The 20,203-nt window shown below is 58.9% G+C and overlaps 3 protein-coding genes across 4 annotated transcripts in view; 1 reads left to right on the top strand and 2 right to left on the bottom strand.

Moving 5' to 3' along the window:
• Window positions 1–6,528, top strand: part of Rfx2 (regulatory factor X2) — a 58,717-nt gene extending 52,189 nt beyond the window's left edge. For both annotated transcript variants that reach the window (XM_036171428.1, XM_036171427.1), the window contains 6 exons: window positions 371–468; window positions 1,664–1,813; window positions 2,501–2,709; window positions 4,535–4,688; window positions 5,097–5,139; window positions 5,462–6,528. In XM_036171428.1, the coding sequence (XP_036027321.1) occupies window positions 371–468; window positions 1,664–1,813; window positions 2,501–2,709; window positions 4,535–4,688; window positions 5,097–5,139; window positions 5,462–5,574 (767 nt within the window). In that variant the 3' untranslated portion in view covers window positions 5,575–6,528. The remainder of the gene's footprint in view (window positions 1–370; window positions 469–1,663; window positions 1,814–2,500; window positions 2,710–4,534; window positions 4,689–5,096; window positions 5,140–5,461) is intronic.
• Window positions 6,529–11,941: 5,413 nt separating this feature from the next.
• Window positions 11,942–14,078, bottom strand: Prr22 (proline rich 22). The gene is made up of 3 exons (XM_036171084.1): window positions 13,593–14,078; window positions 13,445–13,510; window positions 11,942–13,031 (listed from the first exon to the last, which is right to left on the bottom strand). Exons 1-3 carry the CDS (start codon window positions 13,885–13,887, stop codon window positions 11,956–11,958), a joined length of 1,437 nt encoding a protein of 478 aa, XP_036026977.1. The 5' UTR covers window positions 13,888–14,078; the 3' UTR covers window positions 11,942–11,955.
• Window positions 14,079–14,143: 65 nt separating this feature from the next.
• Window positions 14,144–19,440, bottom strand: Dus3l (dihydrouridine synthase 3 like). Its single transcript, XM_036171083.1, has 13 exons — window positions 18,719–19,440; window positions 17,863–18,148; window positions 16,678–17,181; window positions 16,297–16,338; window positions 16,035–16,187; window positions 15,779–15,895; window positions 15,538–15,603; window positions 15,324–15,434; window positions 15,082–15,178; window positions 14,877–14,952; window positions 14,555–14,743; window positions 14,326–14,454; window positions 14,144–14,249 (listed from the first exon to the last, which is right to left on the bottom strand). The coding sequence occupies exons 1-13, from the start codon at window positions 18,823–18,825 to the stop codon at window positions 14,177–14,179; spliced, it is 1,950 nt and encodes a 649-aa protein (XP_036026976.1). The 5' UTR covers window positions 18,826–19,440; the 3' UTR covers window positions 14,144–14,176.
• Window positions 19,441–20,203: the final 763 nt, after the last annotated feature.

Below are 20,203 nucleotides of genomic sequence, written 5' to 3'. Positions count from 1 at the left end.
ATGTACATGTGTGTGTTTGTCTGACCCGATGCTATGGTACTGGTGACATGTGCGTCTTAATTGTGGGGCATCCCAGACAATGGCAGGTGTTGGGCAAGTGTTCCTGGTCTCCATGCCAGGAGCTCCATCACTGAGACAGCTATATGTGTTCCCAGACAGTGTTTCCTTGGAGCAAAGGACAAATGTCTGGTCTCCGCTCTTCCCCAGCACCTCCTCCCCAGGTGTCCAGGGCTCCAGTCACCCTCAGGCTGCTGCTGGTCCCTCCATGGGACTTCTGCCTGTACTGGCATCCTCTACATGGCGTCTGGTAGACCCCATGGTGTGAGTGCTGCCACCCCACTCACCATGAGCCTCTGGTCCATGCCTCCAGGTTCCCTGACACAGGCCATCAGGAACTTCGCCAAGAGCTTAGAGGGCTGGCTCATCAACGCCATGAGTGGCTTCCCCCAGCAGGCCATCCAGACCAAGGTACCCGCACGGATGGGTCTGGGGAATGGGCCTCCCAGAATGCTGTGGGCTGAAAGAGCTGGCAGGGGAGGGCTGTCGATGGGGAGGAGCGGGGGGGGGGGCACTCTTGCCACCACCACCGTGGAGCAGACAGTGAAGCAAACAGGAGACCCTGGCAGGCCAGGATGTGTACAGGGCCTGCTGGGTGCCCCGGGGCTGGGGAGGGGGCTCAGGAGATGACGTGTTCGCCACACAAATGTGAGGACCTGGATTTGGACCCTGGCATCACATGAAAAGCTGGGCATGGTGCTACATGCCTGTGACACCAGCAGTCAAGAGGCAGAGCCAGGCCCTGGTGTTTGCCTGACCAGCCACCAGCTGATCAGCAAGTGCGGGCCTCAGTGAGACAGTGCGGGCCAGCGAGAGGGCTCAGTGGGCAGAAGCACTGACACCAAGCCTGATGACTGAGTGCAGTCCAGGGCCGCACGGTGGAAGGAGAGGACCAACTCCAGGTTGCCCTCTGACCTCTGCATGTGCGCCATTACACGTGTGCATTCACACACAAATAGATGAGAAAAAACCAAGGTGGAGAGTGGAGACCCCCAACCTCTGGCCACCACACACATGCACACTTGCACACACGTGCGCGTGCACATACACACACTAGCTTGGTGGACCCGAGAATTCTAGGCCCCCACCTCTCCTTAGCACAAAAGTTCTTCCAACACATAATCCTCCCGCCTCAGTCCCTGAGTGCCAACATCCCGTGCACCCGGCTCTGTATCTTTACCATCCACTGAGGCTTCTAGAAGCAGGGACTAGCACACTGCCTGACATAGGAAAGGGAGGAAGTGTCATCTGTCATGGAGTGTGATTGGCAGGCACAGTCCGTCAGGGCCAGAGCATGGGGCTGCTCTGCTCATCTGGTAGGATGGGTCTTCCTGCCTCAGTTTCGCAATCCAGCAAGAGGGTCTACAGGGAGACTTGACTCCATCAAGCCACGAATGAGGTGGGCACAGACAGTGACACAGGCCCCCTTACCCACAGGGTCTCTGTCCCGACTCTTCCTCCCTCTGCCATCCTGAGTTCCCAGGGGCCTGCAGGGAGCAGGGTGGTGTGCAGATGCGTGTGAGTGTGCAAGAGTGTCTGTCCAGCCACCTGCTCCCACATCCCCCATGCAGGACTCTGCTAACCGTGTGACCTGGGTCCCTTGTAGGTAGGTGTTGTGAGCGCCTTCGCACAGACCCTGCGGCGCTACACATCCCTCAACCACCTGGCTCAGGCCGCACGAGCTGTGCTTCAGAACACGTCACAGATCAACCAGATGCTGAGTGACCTCAACCGCGTGGACTTTGCCAATGTTCAGGTGACTTGGCAGTGACATCTGCTTGCCCGACTGTGCTCCAGGCTGGGTGCTCCCCACCCCGGCTGGCCAGCAAAGCCACAACTGGAGCGGCACAGGCAGGTCCTCCCTCCCTGACCTGCACTCTGCAGTGGGCAGCCTGGGGCTGGCTCACAGCCCACCTGCCCACCTTGCTGTGTCTCGGGTCCCTTTTGTAGCCGGTTTAACAAGCTGCACTCTTGTCTGTTTGCATTCCAAACACTCCCAGCTGCTGGACCTTGTGTGCCTGGCTCTGTCCTGCCAGAAAAGTACAAACCATGGCATGGCTGAGGACAGCCTTTCAGCACACACAGGTGTGCCCTGAGAAAGGGACCCTCTGTGAAGCTCAGTGGCACATGCCTGTCATCACAACATTCAGGAGACTGAGATGGGAAGGTTGGGCATTTTAGGCCAACCTGGGCTACCTCTTGAGACACTGTGTTGGTAAATAAGGGAGGGTGGAGGGGGGGCTCAGTAGGCAGAGCCCCCACCTAGCATGTAGGACTCTGTGCTGGTACCACATCCACCCATCTAGGATCAGGAGTTCAGGGTTATCCTCAGCTACACTCACAATGTAAGGCCAACCTGGGCTACATGAGACCCTGCCCCAATAAATACAGCAGAAGATTCCCCAGGCCCTCACCCACTGCCCCTCACCCACTGTCCTCACAGGAGCAGGCCTCGTGGGTGTGCCAGTGCGAGGAGGGTCTGGTACAGCGCCTGGAGCACGACTTCAAGGTGACCCTGCAGCAGCAGAGCTCACTGGACCAGTGGGCCAGCTGGCTGGACAACGTGGTCACTCAGGTGCTGAAGCAGCATGCAGGCAGCCCCAGCTTCCCCAAGGCCGCCCGCCAGTTCCTGCTCAAGTGGTCCTTCTACAGGTGAGCCTGGTCACCCCGCATCCATAGTGGGGGGGCACCTGGGAAGTTCACACCCCTTCTGGGCCCCTGAGCCTGGTTGTTTGGGCTGAGGGCGGGGCTGGAGCCTACCACAGCCTCAGACATGCTGCAGGGGCCACCAACACAGATCCCCTCTGGGACCATCCAGAAAACACAACCTCTGAAGTTTCTAGATGGTGAGCTTGCTGTGGGGCCTTGCACACTCCAAGATGCAGGGAGAGAGAAAGCTGAGGACTGACCTCCGCTGTCCCCCAGAGACACCCTGCCAGGGCCAGTACATCAGGTGTACATCTGTGACAATGAGCCTCAAGTACATTAGAATCCTGTGGAAACACATAGGAAATGAGACTGTGGGCCCGCACATCAGAAGCCTCCAGGGACAGGTGATGTCCTAGTCAGGGACACCGATGCCACGAAACACTGTGACCAAAGCAATGTGGGAGGAAAGGGTTTATTCAGCTCACACTTCCAGGTGACAGTCCATTACTGAAGGAAGTCAGGACAGGAACTCACACAGGGCAGGAACCAGAGGCAGGAGCTGAGGCAGAGGCCATGGAGGGATGCTGCTTACTGGCTTGCTCCCCATGGCTTGTTCAGCATGCTTTCTTATAGAACCCAGGACCAGCAGCCCAGGGATGGCCCCACCCACAGTGGACTGGCCCTCCCCATCGATCATGAAATGAGAAAACAGCTGGATCTCATGGAGGCCTTTCCTCAGCTGAGGCTCCGTCCTCTGGGCAGGGCAGGGCAGAACTCGGGCGGAGTTAAAATTGCAGCCCAAGAGGGAAGCGGCTGTTCAGTGTGAGACTTTTCACAGGGTTGGGTGACGCACAGTACCAGACTGCTCCCATCAGTCATGGCTGCAGAGTGTCCTCAGCCATGTGCTGCCACGGAGAGTGCAGTCCAGAAGGTTCATTGTGGGGAAGGAAGTAGGGGAGGGGCCATGGGAGGAAAGGAGCTGGCCAAGGGGCTGTCGCAATGCTGAGGTCGGGGATCTGAGTTCAACATGAGCCTGGGCCACAGAATAACACACTGGCCTTCACCTCGGAAGGGAGGGAGGGAGGGAGGGAAGAAGAGGAATGTAAGAAAATAGAAAGCAGAATCGGGCTGGGAAGCTGGCTGGGTAGATGGCGTGCCAGGGCAAACATGAGGCCCTGAGCCCCAACCCCAGCACTCATGCAGAACAGCCCACCCCTGCGGTGTCAGTGCTGAGGTAGGACAGGAGGTTCCCTGGGCTCCACGGGCCACCAAGTCAACAATGCCGGGTGCAGAGAAACCCACCTCAGAAACAAGGCTGAGGGAGCTGGAGTGAATCTCAACGGGTAGAGCATCAGCAAAGAACCCGGATTTGATTCCCGGCACCCAGTGACTCACTCCAGTTCCAGGCAGTGGCCTCCTGGGGCACCGCACCCTCAGGGTGTACTTACAAGCAGGCAACACGTTAAAATAAACAAACAAACAAACAAACAACAAAAAACAAGGTATCTGTGTGTGTGGCGCACACCTTTAATCCAGCACTTTGGAGGCTGAGGCAGGCAAATCTCTGTGAGTTTGAGGCCAGCCTGGTCTACAGAGTGAGTTCCAGGACAGCCAGGGCTGTGTAGAAAGACTTTGTCTCAAAAATAAATGAATGAATGACAAATAATAAAATGTATTTTTCAAGCTAAAATCAAAGCAAAAAGGCGGCAGTGAAGACTGGGGAGCACTGCCTCCCCCACATCCCCTCAGCCCCTGTGTGTGTGGGGGTGGGCGGGCATCCCCGCCCCCAGCCTGTCCTCCAGCAGAGCATCTCTGTCCCTGTCCCCAGCTCCATGGTGATCCGTGACCTGACCCTGCGCAGTGCCGCCAGCTTTGGCTCCTTCCACCTCATCCGGCTGCTGTACGATGAGTACATGTTCTACCTGGTGGAGCACCGCGTGGCCCAGGCCACTGGGGAGACGCCCATTGCCGTCATGGGCGAGGTGAGGCAAAGAGACCCAGAGGCCCAGGTCTGCCCAGACACCCTCCCGTGGAGCTCAGGTCTCACAGAGCACCCACATAGTAGCTCATAGCGTCTGCAACTCCCTCTCCCGGGGATCCAATGCCCTTTTCAGGCCTCTGTAGGTATTGTATGCGCGCGCGCGCGCGCACACACACACACACACACACACACACACACACACACAAATAAATCCTAAAAAGTCAAAAAAAAGGAAGCCATGTGAAGGCATGCTTGTGGCCGGTGTCGGGACTCCCAAGAACAAGGGCTCACCCTACACAGCCCCCGTCACTGTGCCACTGCCCACCCCCAGGGCCTGGCAGGAGGAAGCCCTGGCTATGTCACTGGGTTTGACTGACATCTCAGACCCCTCCCCTCCCTTCCCTTCCAGTTCAACGATCTGGCCTCCCTGTCACTGACGCTGCTGGACAAAGGTGCGTATGCCCTGGCTCCCAACTCCTTTGCACCGTGTCTCTGAGCAGAGCCACTGGGCAGCCTCTGGGGTGGGTCAAGGACCCCGGGAACTGGCATGGTGGGAATCCTGGCCACTGGGCGCAAGCTCCTGTGATCTCCAGTGGTGGCTTAGTGAGGGGCGAGAAGAGCTCATTGCTGGCCAGTCCGGGTGGCCACAGGAGAACCTGGGCTAGAGGGCCAGCCTGTTGACGCAGCCACGTGACCAGGGAGGCCAGGGGGTAGGTTGAAAGTTTGCCAGGCCACTCTGTTCTTACTGTGCCCTCTGGGCCCTCACCCCTGCAGAGGACACTGGGGATGGGCACAGCAGTGAGGCAGACATGGATGGCCGCAGCCTGGGCGAGCCCCTGGTGAAACGGGAACGGAGTGACCCCAGCCACTCACTGCAGGGCATCTAGCCCCTTCCACGCGCTTCCGGAAGGTGTCGCCTCTAAGGACCTGGACTCTCAGCCTACCACACTAGTGCCTCTTAGATGATGCCATGTTTACTGTGACCCAAGGTGCCCCACCCCTAGAAGGCCACAGACCGTGGGGGACGCGATGGTCGCTGAAGCTGCTCACAGCCCGCTAAGGTATCCCTGGGATACAGCGAACCATCTGTCCCCTGTCCCAACACCCTTCCCTGCTGCTGCGTGTGCGAGTTGTGAGGTACATCCCCCCAGAACAGCCCCAGCTGCCCCCAAGGCTTCTCTTCTCAGCTGCTCTCAACTTAAACCATCCTTTCAAAGAAACACCAACCCTCGGAGCGGGAGGGACGCGCTGCTCACCAGGCACTGACCCCTGTGCTCTGGTCTCCATGCGCCTCACAGCCTCTCATGGATGGGCGAGGCCTCCAGAGGCAGGCCCTGACCTAGATGGATCATCTCGTCTCATCCCGGACAGGTTCAAGCCAAGAAGAAAACAGACTCCATGCACAGCCCACTCACATCAGCCGGTCAAACCGTCCATGCAGGGTTGGCACCAAGCTAACGCAGTGGGCCTGGGTTGGGTTTGCCCAAGTGGCCACAGTGGTCAGCACCATGTCCACGCCTCCTAGCAGCACTCAGCAACCTTTGTGTACCACAGTGCCTGGGCCCCGCAGTCTTCCAGACACCACCCTAAACAAGCCATGCTGTCTGCTCTGGCCTGTGGCTGACCCCTTCTCAACTCCAGCCCCCAAGATCTCTGGGGACAAATGAACACCAAGGCTGTGCGGGCCCTGAGTTCTAGACGCCCCAGCTTGTGGCCACCACACCTCACTGCGGTCGCACGTCAAGAATTCTGCCCCAAACACAAGCTCCCCCCACAACCTAGGAAGCGTCTCATGAAATATGATAGTTTTTCTCTTTTTGGAAAAAGATGTTCCCTTGATAGTTTGTGCTGTAATTGTTCTTAGGAAGTTCTTGTGGATGTGTCCATCACAACACACCCATTGTCCGTGTCTGTTCATTTATGCGGCACTAGGCACATGGAGCCTTTACACTTAGACAAATCCAGACAGAACGCTTTTCAAGGATGGTGTCCTAGGGATGCTGGCCGGGCTCTCCCCCTTGTGGAAGCCAACACACACTGGTTTGCATTGTGTTGTCCTTTGTAGAGTAGGTGGATCACCGTTCATGCTCCAGAACGAGAAGATCATGTAGGTTTCCTAAAAAAAACTCACTCTGGGGCAACCAGCCTCCCGCACTGGCCTGCTGGCTCCCCAGAGAAGAGGCAGATCCCTTTGACCACTGGGTTGCTCACTTCCAAGAGTGATAGGCTTGTGTCCCCAGCAAGGACAGCCCCAGGCTGGTGACAGCAGGACACACGCTTGCGTGGGGTGACCCTTCCAGACACAAGAAGGGTATGCACACTCCTGTCCCTGGCACCCGACCGCTACCTCTGGGCTTTGTCTGTACTGTGGTGAGGGAAAATGTCGGCCTCTCCTAGGAGCTTGGGATGAGAGTGTATCCAGAAGTGGCTGTCCATGGAGAGCTTGTCAGGATAGAGCTGGGAATGGGGCCCTGGGGGCCAGGCACAGCGGGAAGGCTCAGAGGCAGGAATGTGAGGTGCTCAGCAGGCTTTCTCCTAGTTTACGGTTAGTGTGTGTGTGCACGTGTGTGTGAAGGTCCGAGGACAATTTTTGGGCTCAAGTGTGTCTCAGGAACTGAACTCAGGTCATTAGGGCAGCAAGCACCTTTGCCCTTCTCACTTCTCACCAGAACTCTCCAGACTGTCTGGCAGGGACCCACACCCCCCTTCGTCCTCCCTAGGGAATAAGCTCAGACCATCCTCGTCTGGGTTCTGTCCCACTGAAGCCACAAAGCTAAATCAGAAAGGAGACATCACCAATGACAGCAGCTCCCAGCCTCCCGCTCTGGGTCCCGGTGACCAGTCAGGGATCGAAGCTCCTGAGATGGGAAGTGATGCTCTGGGGCTAGAGACAGAGCGTCACGTTGAAGTCCACGGGCTATTGAGTACCGGGAAGGGACACTAGGCAGGACTGTGAGGGTGCTGGGACCTCATTCAGAAAGCCTCTGGGAGGCCCTATGAACACAGTAGACTGCACACTGTTCATTCCCACGCTGTCTCCCAAGAACAGGCTCACTGGAGTAAAGAGATAGCTGGAACACCAATAGCCACCTTGGGCCTCTAGAGGGAAGTCCCTTGATAAGGGTAGAACAGAAGCCTTTTGTGTCTTAGTTACCATTTTGTCCTGTGAGGAGATACCATGACAAAATCAACTTTAAAAAGAAAGCATTAGCCAGGCAGTGGTGGGGCACGCCTCTAATCCCAGCACTCGGGAGGCCAGCCTGGTCTACAGCTGGAGTTCCAGGACAGGCACCAAAACTACACAGAGAAATTGTCTTGAAAAAAAAAAACAAAACAAAGAGCATTAACTGGGGGTTGCTTATAGTTTCAGAGACAGAGCCCATGAACATCATGGCAGGGGGCAGACAAATGGCGCTGGAGCAGTTGCTGAGAGCTAGGTCTGCAGCAGACAGGCCTGTGTGGGCTGGTTTTGTTTGTTTTTCGAGACAGGGTTTCTCTGTCCTGGAACTAGCTCTGTAGACCAGGCTGGCCTCAAACTCACAAATCCACCTGCCTCTGCCTCCCAAGTGCCACCAGGTCCGGCTTTGGTGTGGGGCTTTTGAACCCTCCAAGCCCATCTCCTCCAACAAGGCCACACCTCCTAATCCTTCCCAGACAGCTCCACTAACTGGGGACCAAGCATTCAGACATAAGACCCCTGTGGGGGCCATGCTCATCCAAACCGCCACACTTGGTGATAGAGCACTGATTATACATAGCCCCTGGCCTTCAAACACAGCTGGGGTTGAAAGAGAGAAGGGGTGGGTTCCTTGGGATTCCAATATAGACATCCAGCCTTGTGGATGGAACTACCAGATTCTTGGCCTTCCTGTTGGGAGACAGCCATGGTTGGACCAGCTGGATCACAGCCACTCCTGAAGGACGGTCTGTAATGGTAGGTGAGGTGTGGCAGTCAGTGCCCAGGTGGTGGTGGGAGAGGCTACAAACTCCCCATGTCCGCACTTCCGCCGGCAAGTGTCACCTCCTAAGGTTCTGTAAGCAAACAGCACCACCTACTCAGGACCAAGGATTGAAATATCTGAGGGTGTGGGGGACACTTCTCACGCAGACCACCCTACTCAGTAGGCCAGCGAGTGCTCAAAGGGCGCTAGGCTCCCAGCGCTCCCCCAAACAGTTTTCCATTCAAGGTAATGCCTCGGATCGGGGCTGCCATGGCACTTGCTCTGGTCAGATCAGGACCTAGCCCAGGCCTGGGTCTCACTGGAGCTCTGCTCCTATGTCCTATTTCTGCTCTTCCTCCAAGGTCTGTCACCTCCCCATGCACACTCCAGACCACTGAGTCTCCGGCAGCCTTGGCAGCAAGCAGGTCTCGGGTGTGGGCGTCTACCAACTTGCAGGGTTCTGCAACAAAAGTGCCCTGATTCCTTGTGATGCTTCCGACAGGGGAGCTGACGGTGGCAGGTCTACCCCACTTCAACTCTGCTGTCCCACATGATGGAGAGTGCAAGGGACACTGGTCCTTCATGGTTTGGGGAAAACCTTTTTTAAAAATCTGGAGTCAGGCGATGGTGGTGCACACCTTTAATCCGAGCACTCGGGAAGCAGAGGCAGGAGGATCTCTGAGAGTTTGGGGCCAGCCTGGTCTACAGAGTGAGTTCCAGAACAGCCAGGGCTACACAGAGAAACCCTGTCTTAAAAAAAACAAACAAAAAATTGTGTTTGGGGTGTGGGGAGATGGGTCAGTGGTTAGAGCCGAGGACTGGGATTCGGATTACCAGCACCCACATGGTGCTTCCCAACCATCTGTACCTCCACTTCTGGGGATCTCAAGGCCCTGCCCAGCCTCCTCAGGCACTGCGCTCACACTGTGCACAGACACTTCCAGGCAAAACACCCACACATATGAAATAATCTTTTTGTTGTTTAATAAAACGGAGATGCCCACACCCTAGGGGACGTTCTCTTCCTGAAGCATGTTTCTGCCTTCTGATTCTCCTCCCATCTCCCTGGCTGGCGTGTCTCCACCCCTGGATCCTGCCCTGGGCCCTGCCCTACCGCCCTTCCCAGGACAGCCCTCCCGTGCTCAGGCTTGTCAGCACCTGGCTCTCAGCAGCAGAAGACAGCAGCCCAGAATCTCCAGATTCTTGGGGTGGTGGCGGAGGGGGGTAGTACGGGAGGGGTCGACAGGTGGTAACTTGGCATGGCCATTCAGACACTCTCACAGGACAAGCAGGAGCTTGGCATCGCCCTTCAGACATTCGGGGCCTAACCTTCAACCAAGTGTCTTCCCTTTGGAGAGTGGGCCAGGATGTTATCTGGGGCAAGCTCCCAGATGCTTTGCAGCACTAATTGGCCTGCGGTTGTGCGTATGATGTGAAAGCCAGAGGAGGAAGTTGGAGGACAATCTCTTGCTGAAACGAATTAGGCTGATGGCCACCAACACCCAACAGTCCTATCTCCATTCCTGTGGTGCTGGGATTATCAGTATGTTTTCAAAGATAAGGTCTCACTATGAAGCTGGTCTGGAACTATGTAGTCCAGGCTGGCCTCAAACTCAGAGAACTGCCTGCCTCTGCCTCCCGAGTGCTGGTCTTTAAGGCTATGTAGCAGCAGATGACCTTGACCTCCTGATCCTCCTGCCTCCACTTAGCTCTGAGATGACATGTGTGGGCTGCCATGCGGTTTATGTGGTGCTGGGGGTTGACCCAGGACTTCATGCATGCCCATTGAAGGCTCTGCCCAGTGCGTCAGCTCCTTTGTTTATCTCAGCCATACATCTTCCAGAGGAGCTTCCTGGAGGTCCCCCAGCTGGATGAGGAGCACTTCCATGCCGCACGGTGTTCCCCACCAACATTCAAGCCCACCCATCAATCTACAATCAAAGAGCCAATCTCCCAAACCTGTCAGTCACCCTGTACTTAGCCAGCACTGGAGGGGAGGAGGAGGTGCCAGGAGTGACCTGGGAAGATGGGGGAGGGGACACCACTGAGCCCCCACAAGGCAGGGAACTCCAACTCTCACAGGACGCTGTTGGTGGAATGAAGGTGGCCTGCTCAGTGGGCAAAGCGTCTGCCTGCAACACAGGGGGCCCTGAGCTTGGGCACAGACCTGTCACCCCAGCACTCTGCAGGTGGAGGCAGGAAGATGAGGAGTTCAAGGCCATTCTCAACTACATAGGCTCAAGGCCAGCCTGGGCTACAAGAGACCTATTGGGCATGGTGGTGCATGCCTTGAGGGAGCCTAATTCTTATGAGTCCCGGGCCAGCCTGGACTACACACTGAGACCCTGTCTCAGCTAAAAAAAACATTCCCAGAGAGGTGGTGAGGGAGAGAGCAGGACAGTGGCCTTGGGCTCCAGCACAGTGACAGACCAGTGAGTTGTGACTGTGTGTGGAGTCAGGGCACAGCTTTGTGGAGCTGGCTCTCTCCCCGCACCTTCACACGACTCTTGCCTGAGCCCAAAGCCCACACCTGCTCCACAAACAAGCCCGGGGAGCCATGTCAACCAGCCCTGTCATGCCCTCCCCAGCAGCCATGCTGAGGCTGAGCCCACCTCTCCAGATACCCCCAAACAGCAGTGACCTCCCTGCCTTCGTGCGGGACAGGTGAGGAGGTGTGGAGAGCTGGCGAGAGCAGGGGAGTGCCACCCTGCAGGGCCTGCCCCGCACAGTAGGTCCCCAAGCAGGTGTCCACTACTCTCTGGACTACCAAACATACAAGGGAACCCATTTAGTGCGGGGTCTGCGTGGAAGAGAAAACTCCACTTCTCAGGAAGCCACCCAACGTGACCAGCCCCAGGTGACTGATCTTCTCACTGAGACAGTCTCGTGTAGCCCAGGCTAGCCTTGAAATTCTGATCCTCCTGATTCCTTCCACCTCTTCAGCGCTAGGGTTATAGCCGTGAACCACATATAGTTCATTTAGCACTGGGGATGGAATCCAGGGTCTTGTGTGTAGCAACTGAGCCCCAAGCACTCTACCCACCGAGCCCCAACACCCTATCCTGCTGAGCTACACAACCCAGCTCTATGTCCTCATTTCTTTTAGATGGAGTCATCCTTTTGTGATCCTGACTGACCTCCATCTCCCCTGCCCCAGCCTCCTGAGTGCAGGGTCACAGTTCAGATCCATCCCTGACACCTGACACTCTTGGCTCTGAAGGCGTCTGGTGACGGCCAGGTCCCCCTGGCTTCACCATGCAGTCTGAGCAGCCTTGCCGGGCCACAGCAGCAGGACTGGTGTCCACACACAGCAGAGATCAAATTGCTTTAATTGGGGGCAGCTCCAGGGTCCGGCCTGGGTCCTGCGGCCGCAGTGCCAGCTGGGCCCGCGGTCTGCCTGTGTCTGCCACCCGGTTTCCCTTTCTTGGTACACGTGGTGGTCATCTTCCCTGACTGATGAGACCGCAGGCCAGGGGCCGCCGTGTCAGCAACAGGGACCCCCACATGGGGCAGCAGCTCATCGTCCAGGGCCTTGAAGCTGAAAACGTAATCCACGCTGGCCACGGCATCCAGGACCTCAGGGACACCATAGTCAAAGGACAGCAGCTCATCCGGCAGGTGCAGGGAGCGGATGTCGGCTGTGCAGTCATCCCCACTGCCACCACTGTCCCGCGGGCCAGGCCCGGGACCCCTGTGCAGGGCCACCTCAGGTTCAGCGCCACCAGGGAGACAGTCGAAAAGTTTCATGGCATCTTCTAGAAGGACCTTGTCCGGTAGGAAGAAAGCACGGGCCACCTCGGGAGGCATAGTCTCACCTGAGCCCATCCGGGTGACGTCCTCCACCTCAGCCACCTTGAGCTCTGCAGGGCCAGGAGGGAACCGCAGACCCGGCCTGGCCACAGCATTGCCCTGCAGCTCCCTGGGGGCTTCGATGGGCCTCATGGTCACCTGGGGCCCTGGGAACTGGCTGGCATGGCCACTGAGATGACCATAGGGCCCGGGTGGCAGCGTGTGTGCCGTGGGGACTGTGATGAGCAAGGGAGATGGCTTAGTCTCTTTAGGGGCTGGTGGGGGTACCAGGCCATCTCTGAGCATCTCCATGAAGTTGAGGGGCCCTCCATCCCCCACAAAGCCCAGTGCCTCGGGCCCAGGCTCCTCGGGTGGAAGATAGTGTGTGAGGTATTGTGGCCCACCGGGAGCCGGCTGGTAGTGGGGGTAGAGCGCAGGCGGAGGCCCCGGGGCCTTGAGGTAGGATGGGGCCTCCAGCAGGTAGCCACCGGACAAGGTGGGACCGCCAGCCACCGCCACCTTGTACATAGACGACTGGCCGAAGTCAGAGGTGGCCCACTCGATTCGGTAGATGCGAGGGTCAAAGAAGCAGCCGCAGGGAGCCATCTGGAAGCCTGCAGGTGGCGGACACCCTGAGAGGGGTGTCCATGGGGGAACCAGGACATGGGGTAGGGGGACTGAGACCCGGGTACACAGGACACAGCCCTCATCTCGAGGGTGCCTGTGTACTGGCTTTGTTTAGCAGTCATCTGGGGACTCACGGAGGGCAAGACACTTGGAGATTCTTGGGGACACTCCTATTCTCAGGGGAGCAGTGACCCGCACTTTTGAGTGGCTGGGCCTTGTGGAAACTTTCCTAGTGGTAGGTCTTGTCACCTCAGCAACCTTCGGCCTGGTCTCTAGGGCCACTTCAAACTGTGGCCCATGTGTTAGTATGGGGGATCTGTCTGGGGTACAGAGGTGACTTGGCTCTCATCTTGGGTCAAGATGGGGCCTGCTCTCAGCATGCTCGGGCGCTGGCCAGTACCTGCGGGAGGCGCCAGAAGCACATCCTGGTCTGAGCCTGGAGTCTGATAGAACAGGCTGGTGCTGGCTGTGGACAAAGGTGTCCGGTGGGTGGGGCAGGAGCCCAGGCCCCACGGCCATCACACCCCTGCCTGCCACCACCATCATACCTATGGTGGAAAGGGGTTCTGGGCCACCTGGCACCTCAGTGCCCTCCAGGCCCCGTGGGCCGAAGCCTTCCTGGGGTATGGCTGGGGGATAGAGAGTTTTGGGGTGCTGCATGGGGAGAAAGGCCACCCCGGGGGGGCCCGGGTGGCAGCAGAGGCACCTCGGGGATAGAGTCCCACTGGGTTCTGTTTGCCCTGTTGCTAGGTGGAGGGTTCCAGTCCAGGCTGGGCCCACCACTCGGGTTCCGGGGTGGGGGTGGGCAGGAGGTGACTCCCTCCACTCCCTGGGCAGACGCATCCTGAGCCAGGTCACCCTGATTCACAACCACGAGGGTATTGGCCAGCATATCAGGATAGCCAGGAGTCAAAAAACAGGGCAGAGGGGGACCAGGCACCAGCCAAGGCCACGTCCTGGAAGAAGAGGGAAAGTTGCCGCCTATGACACCTGAACAAAAGCTAAGTGTGACAGCAGTGTGTGCCTAGGGTTCTGGGAGTTCAAGGCCACCCCAGGAAACACAAGGCCTCGTCTCAAAACACCGACAAAGGAAAAGAAGTTGTAGAAGAATAAAATGTATTGTCTCCGCTGGCTACTTGTAGGCGTTGGCTTTATGCTTGGGCAGGAAGGCGAAGCCAGGTGGGACAGGTCCGAGCAGCATCTCACTATGAGGACAGGGTGACAGACAGGTCAGGCCTGGGCCTCCCAGAATTACCCCACAGAACCCGGGCCACTGGGTACCTGATGCGAATCCAGTCTGCAGCCTGCTGGCTGGCCATGAGCGTCTCCAGGTGGTCCCGTCCTAGGTAGTAGGGTGGTCTCTCATTGATCCTCTGTGGGAGTCGCTCGAGCAGGCCCACAGGCACATACCTGCGGGTCAGGGAGGACAGAGGAGCCAATAAGGCTGGGTGAGGCCTGAGGCTACAATCCCTGGCCCCTGGCCCGGCCACTCTCCGCATCCAATGCCCACCTGCAAAGAAAGGAGAGCCACTCAAGGAGGAAGCGCCGGGTCCGCTCCACGCCCTGCGTGTCGGAGCCCCAGTGTTCCAAGCCATAGTTCGTGAAGTCCCTCAGGATGTCCAGGCGCTCAGACGACGAGATGTCCCAGTGTCTCTGTTCCTTGATCTCCGTGAACAGCCAGGGCTTGAGCAAGGCACCACTGTGGAGGGAGATGGTCAGTGGGGACCCAGTGCCTCCTGCCAGCCAGTCACCTCAGCACCTGGGCCTCGCCCTCCCAGGAGCCACAGGTGAGAAACTTCTAGCATCCCTGTCCCAGCCCAGCTGCTGCTCACCGGGCAATCATGACCCCCGCGACGCCTGTCTGCATGGCACAGTTGGCATCCTCGAATGAAAGAATGTCCCCGTTTCCTGGGGAGACAGAGTGGGGTCTAGACAGTGGCAGGCTCCATGGTACTGGGGAAGGTTTCCCAGGGACCCTGTACCCTCCCCATCTTTCCACCTGAGAGACAAGCAGGGTGAGTGGCTCTGGGCACCTACCGAACAGGGGCATGGGGCTGGCCACCTCGGCGCACTGCTTGATGTAGGGCCAGTCCGCCAGCCTGGTGTAGCGCTGTTCCCGGGAGCGGCCGTGGAGCTGGGAGGGGGTGCAGTGATGAGGATGGAAGGTGGCGAGGTGGAGGGGGGCAAGGGAGATAGCGGGGAACCAGAGAGAGACAGAAAACGAGGGACCAGGAGAGCCACAGTGACCCCACGACGGGACCACACTGCCCGACACCCACCGTGACCAGTGCTACACCCCAGTCCCGCAGCTCGGGCAGCAGACGGTGTGCCAGGCTCACACGCTCCTGGACACCGGTACGCATCTTCACAGTCAATGGCACGTCCAGCACCTGCGGGTACAAGGGCAGAGAGGGAGCAGAGAGCAGGCCTGGAGGCTACCTGTCAGAACCGTGTGGGGTGAGGAGGGGTGTGTCCCTGAAGAGCTCAGGTTACCTCATTCACGCCCCGCACAATCTGCTGAAACTTGGCTGAGCGATTCATGAGTGCGCAGCCACCACCCTGTGGGACACAGACACCCTGTGACCCCCACAGAAATGTAGACGCTCCCTATGGGTGCCCACATTTAGCTGAATTGCCAGCCACTGGCTGTGTGCCCATGTCCAGATGGGGACAGCAGGACAGGGTCCTGGGCTTGGGCCACACCCTCCCAGGCTCCAGAGTGGCTGGCTGTCACCTTCTTGTAGACAAGGTCGATGGGGCAGCCCACGTTGATATCCACAAAGTCCACGTCGATGGTGCGGTTCAGGAGCTCAGCGCATTTGGTCATTGTGTCAGGGAAGGCGCCCTCCAGCTGCGCCAGGCAGAGTGTGGTCAGTGACCAGCCCACTGGGGTCACCACACATCACATGGACTCCAGTGAACCCCAGGTCGGGGAGGCATGCTCCCCGACACGGCAGCCCCTTCCGACCTCCCGCAGGGCCAACACTGACTTGCACCCCAAAGATGTCCTCGCAGGGGTGGCGCTTGAGCAAGGCCCACTCAGACATCTGTCCCTGCAGCAGGTTCGTGCACACGGCCATCTCACCGCACGTCACATCGGCACCGAAGCGCTTGCAGATGCGGCGAAAGGGTAGGTTCCCACACTGCTCAGGACAAGGGCTTGTTCAGGACTCAGAGGTCAGCAGACAGGGACACCAGACACCAGCAATGCCCCAGGGAACCACTGTGCCACCCATCCCAGCCACCTCCTACCGTGGTGAGCGGAGCAAGGTACAGCTTCCCACTGATATCCAGCTGGAGGGGAGGGAGCGTCAGATGAAGTCAGGCCTCCTCCCCCCATGGTCTAAAACATGCTCTCCCTCCCACACACACCCAGTGGCCTCCTTCTACTGCCTGCCTCTGCATACACCATGTCCATTCCTCTTAGGAGAAAAGTTCATCAGTGCCCAGTCTCCTACACAGGAGAGCTTCTAGTCAACCTTTAAAACCCCAGCCTCAATGCCCTCCCTTTCAGGAGCCTTCCATGTTGCTCCCTTATCCCCCAGCCCTGATCCTCCAGGACTCCTCAGACTCTTTCTGCTGAGGTAAGACTGTGGCCAACACTGAGCCCAGCTGCCATGCCTGCATGCTTACCTGCTTCTTCTCACAGGGCCGCAGCCGAATGATGTCCTCGTCTGTCAAGGGACCACAGGTGGACACAGGGCTGCCACGCAGGCTGCTGGCCCCTCCCGCAGTATCCAGCTGGGCATGGCAGCTGTTCTGTTCTGGGGTAACCGTGGCTACAGTGGTCTCAGGGATGACTACAGGCAGGGGGCTCTGGGTGAGGCGGCGCAGGGCCTGCTCAGCTCGCTCAAAGCACACTTGGCGCTTCCGCAGCTGCTGCTGCAGGACCCTGTTCAGGCCATTACGCACTGGAGGGAGGTGCACGCAGCGAGCTAGCACCTCCTCCTGCACCAGGTTCTGACCCTCGGGGCCCAGGTGTGCCCCAGCAAAGCGACAGGTCACACTGTAAGGGCACCGGCCAAAGGTGTCGAAGAGCACACAGCGGGGGCCCAGGTCTGCCGGCTTGGTCTCCAGGTAGCGCCCCACGTCATGCAGGAAGCGGCACCGGTCACCAAATGCACATGTGGCAGACTCCTGTAGGGACATGAGAAGGGCCGGAGAGGAAGGGTAGCCGGCGTGGCTGCAGGGATCATCCTTCCAGTTGTGTGTCCCCGGGGTGTCACCAGCTCTAAGACTGGCACAGTGTCAGGCTCACATGAGCTGGAACATCAGCTCAGAGGTCAAGAGCACTGGTACGATTCCCAGCACCCACGTGGAGGCTCACAGCAGCCTGTAACTCCAGTTCCAGGGCATCCAATGCCCTCTTTAAAAAATACATACGTAATAGCCGGGCGGTGGTGGCGCACATCTTTAACCCCAGCACTCGGGAGGCAGAGCCAGGCAGATCTCTGTGAGTTCGAGGCCAGCCTGGTCTACAGAGTGAGATCCAGGAAAGGCTCAAAGCTACACAGAGAAACCCTGTCTCCAAAAACGAAAAGAAAAAAAAAAGAAAGAAAGAAAAGAAAAGAAAGGTCTCTTTGGGCATAGCATCATGGTACAGATTTATCAAACTGGCATGGGCCACACAGAGAAACCATTCGTCAAAAGACACAAAAATGCCAGTGTGGCCTGCAGACCCCAGCCCGGCGCGAGCAGGCTGAGGACAGGCCACCCTGAAGGCAGCATCAGGAAGCCTAGGCACTGCTCGGCCAAGGGCCACTGCATGTCACCAAGCAGCTGCAGGCTTTGAGGTGACAGGCCCAGGGCCATTCTCACCTGCAGGAGGGACGGGCAGAGCCTCTCCTTATCATAGTGCGTTGGCTTCACATGAGGCCGGCTTTTGTTTTGGCCACGGGCTCTCTTGGGCACCTGTCGTTGCTCAGGGGGCTCAGCTGCCACCTCTGTCTTCCCATTCTCCTGCCCATCTTCCAGGCGAATCCTCTTGGCCTGGGGCTCAGCCAGGTCACTGCCATCAGGGTCTCCTTCGGGCGTTCCCTGGCATGCACCCTCCCGCTTGTCGGCGTCCAGGTATTGGTGGAACCGTTCCTTGGTGGTGCGGTACCTGCCAGAGAGGGAGAGGCTCGGTTGGCATAATGAAAGGGGCCTGGGGACCAATGTTCACAGCTTCTGCAGACAGGAGGCTCGCTGTTTAGAACCAGCTCTCACCTTGGGGCACCCCAGTGACTCAGGGACACCTATTTTGCATTTGAAGGGCCTATTTGTGTCTCTGCTCAGAGAATTGCACTGTTACAGGTTGTGATGCACAAATAACAATCACGTTAGACTACAGAGAAACTACAGCATGCTTGGCGGGTAGGCCCATGCTGCCACGCTTCCCAAGAAGCCTTTCTGCCTGCTTACAGAGACGCAGTCTGGAAGTGGTAATCCATTTTTGGCCCGTGCCAGGAAAACTACAAGTCCCAGCATGCACCGCGGGCCCCCCGGCTGAGTCCCCACGCCGTGTCTAATGCGTGTGACAGCCGTCAACGTGTTACTCTCCTTAGAGATAGTGGGGCCGCCGGGCTGCCCTTCTCCAGGACACCGCCACACCTCCCGGCATGCACCGCTCGCGCCGCGCCACGGACGCCGGGAAGGCCCCCATCAGCTTCGCCGTCCGACGCCAGCGACTCACTGAGCTTTAATGGGCGCTACCCCCGGTTCGCACGCGCCGACCCCGGAGTCGCCGCCGCCGCCGCCGCCGCCACCGCACTCGGCTGCCGCCTCTGCATCCTCCGCCATCGACGCCCCTCACGCCGGCTCTGTAGTGTGGCAGGAAAGTCTTCCGGGTCGCGTGTCACCCAGAGCTTACCGAGCGGAGTGCGCAGGCCCAGACCGCACCAATGACGCTAAGGCGCGCGTGCGCACGGCGGCCCCCCCGGGGGGCGGGGCCTCTGGGCTGGTCGGCCTGCGCTGGGACCGGAAGTGCCCGAGGGTCCCCGCGGGGTTCGCACGCCGGTCACCCGTGGGAAGCGGCGGCTGCAGCTCACACGGGCGGACCTCGAAGTCACAGCTATCCTCCTGCCTCAGCCTCCGGAGTGTTGGGGTTAAAGGCGTGCGCCAGTGCGTGCCGCCCCTTTTGAAGAGACATTACTCGTGTAGTCTGTGTGCCGCCGTGAGTGGCGGCCAGGAGACTGGCCCCCGCTGTGTCGAGGCGCGTCCCCTACCCTGCCACCGGGCACTTGGTGGGTGGAGCCGGCAGGATCGGGAGAGCAGAGGTCGCCCCCGGTTCGGTTCTCTCCCAGGCCAGCCTGAGCTGCCCGTCGCGAACACCGAAGGCCGGTCCACCCAGTCACCAGGCGCGCTGGTGTCACTCTGGGGGACCGGCTCTCGCCCGGGCCCTCTGCGCACGAACCGGACGCAGTGACACACGGGGATCCAGGCCCTCAGGGGCGCCCCGCTGCCCTCTGCCGCCCCCTGCAGGACAAGACGGGATCGACGCGACGTGCACGAAAGCCCGGGGCTCCCTTGTAGTGTCCGCCTGGGAGGGCGCGGGGGCACAGTGGGGGAAACTGAGGCCGGCAGAGGGCGAGCCCTCCCCAGCGGCTGCGTCCTCTTCTGCGCAAGGCAGCCCCGACGGGCTTCCCGCAGGAGGCGCGGCCGCGGCACGGGTAGCTGCGGCACAGTGCGGACGTTCACGGCGGCGGTGGAGCGGGCCGTGAGCGAGCTCACTGTGCCCCAGCCCTGGGCAGACTCCCCTGGCCCGTGCCGCCATCCGTGCCCGCCCCGCAGCACCGCCCGAGTCCGGCCCTCGCCGCTCCTCCGGGACACCCGTCCACCTTGCAACCCGCGCCTTTCTCCCCTGGCAGTCTCCACACCCAGGGTCACCCCAGCGTTGCCTTTGGGGGAGTCTGTGGCTCCCTGAACCATGGGATCCGGATAATCCCCTGGAGCTGTGGCAAGCCGTGCCCGGGCCTGATCTCAGCTAACACCAGGAACCGGAGGCAGGAGGGAGACTGAGGCACCAAGTGGGCGCAGGGAACACTCGGGGTCCCAGCTGCTGCACCCTCCACCTTCCTCTCTGCCCGTCTCCTCTGTTCTTACTATTTAGCCTCAATAATTTTTCTTTCTTTTCTTTTTTTTTTTTTTTTTAATTTTAAGGTCTCAGGTAGCCCAGGCT

Source organism: Onychomys torridus, chromosome 21, assembly GCF_903995425.1.
Source record: "Onychomys torridus chromosome 21, mOncTor1.1, whole genome shotgun sequence".
NCBI classification, from domain to species: domain Eukaryota; kingdom Metazoa; phylum Chordata; class Mammalia; order Rodentia; family Cricetidae; genus Onychomys; species Onychomys torridus.
The sequence above is the reverse complement of the archived record's forward strand: the minus strand, read 5'-3'. Positions and strand labels throughout refer to the sequence as shown.

Coding starts and splice junctions, on each gene's coding strand:
- Prr22 (XM_036171084.1), bottom strand. CDS start 13,887: ATGCGTCTGCCCAGGGAGTGGAGGGAGTCACCTCCTGCCCACCCCCAC. Junction 13,511..13,592: donor AGAACCCCTTTCCACCATAG/GTATGATGGTGG, acceptor CTTTGTCCACAG/CCAGCACCAGCCTGTTCTAT. Junction 13,032..13,444: donor GCTTCTGGCGCCTCCCGCAG/GTACTGGCCAGC, acceptor CGCCACCTGCAG/GCTTCCAGATGGCTCCCTGC.
- Dus3l (XM_036171083.1), bottom strand. CDS start 18,825: ATGGCGGAGGATGCAGAGGCGGCAGCCGAGTGCGGTGGCGGCGGCGGC. Junction 15,435..15,537: donor TTGTGCGGGGCGTGAATGAG/GTAACCTGAGCT, acceptor TTGTACCCGCAG/GTGCTGGACGTGCCATTGAC. Junction 15,179..15,323: donor GGGGTGTAGCACTGGTCACG/GTGGGTGTCGGG, acceptor ACCCCCTCCCAG/CTCCACGGCCGCTCCCGGGA.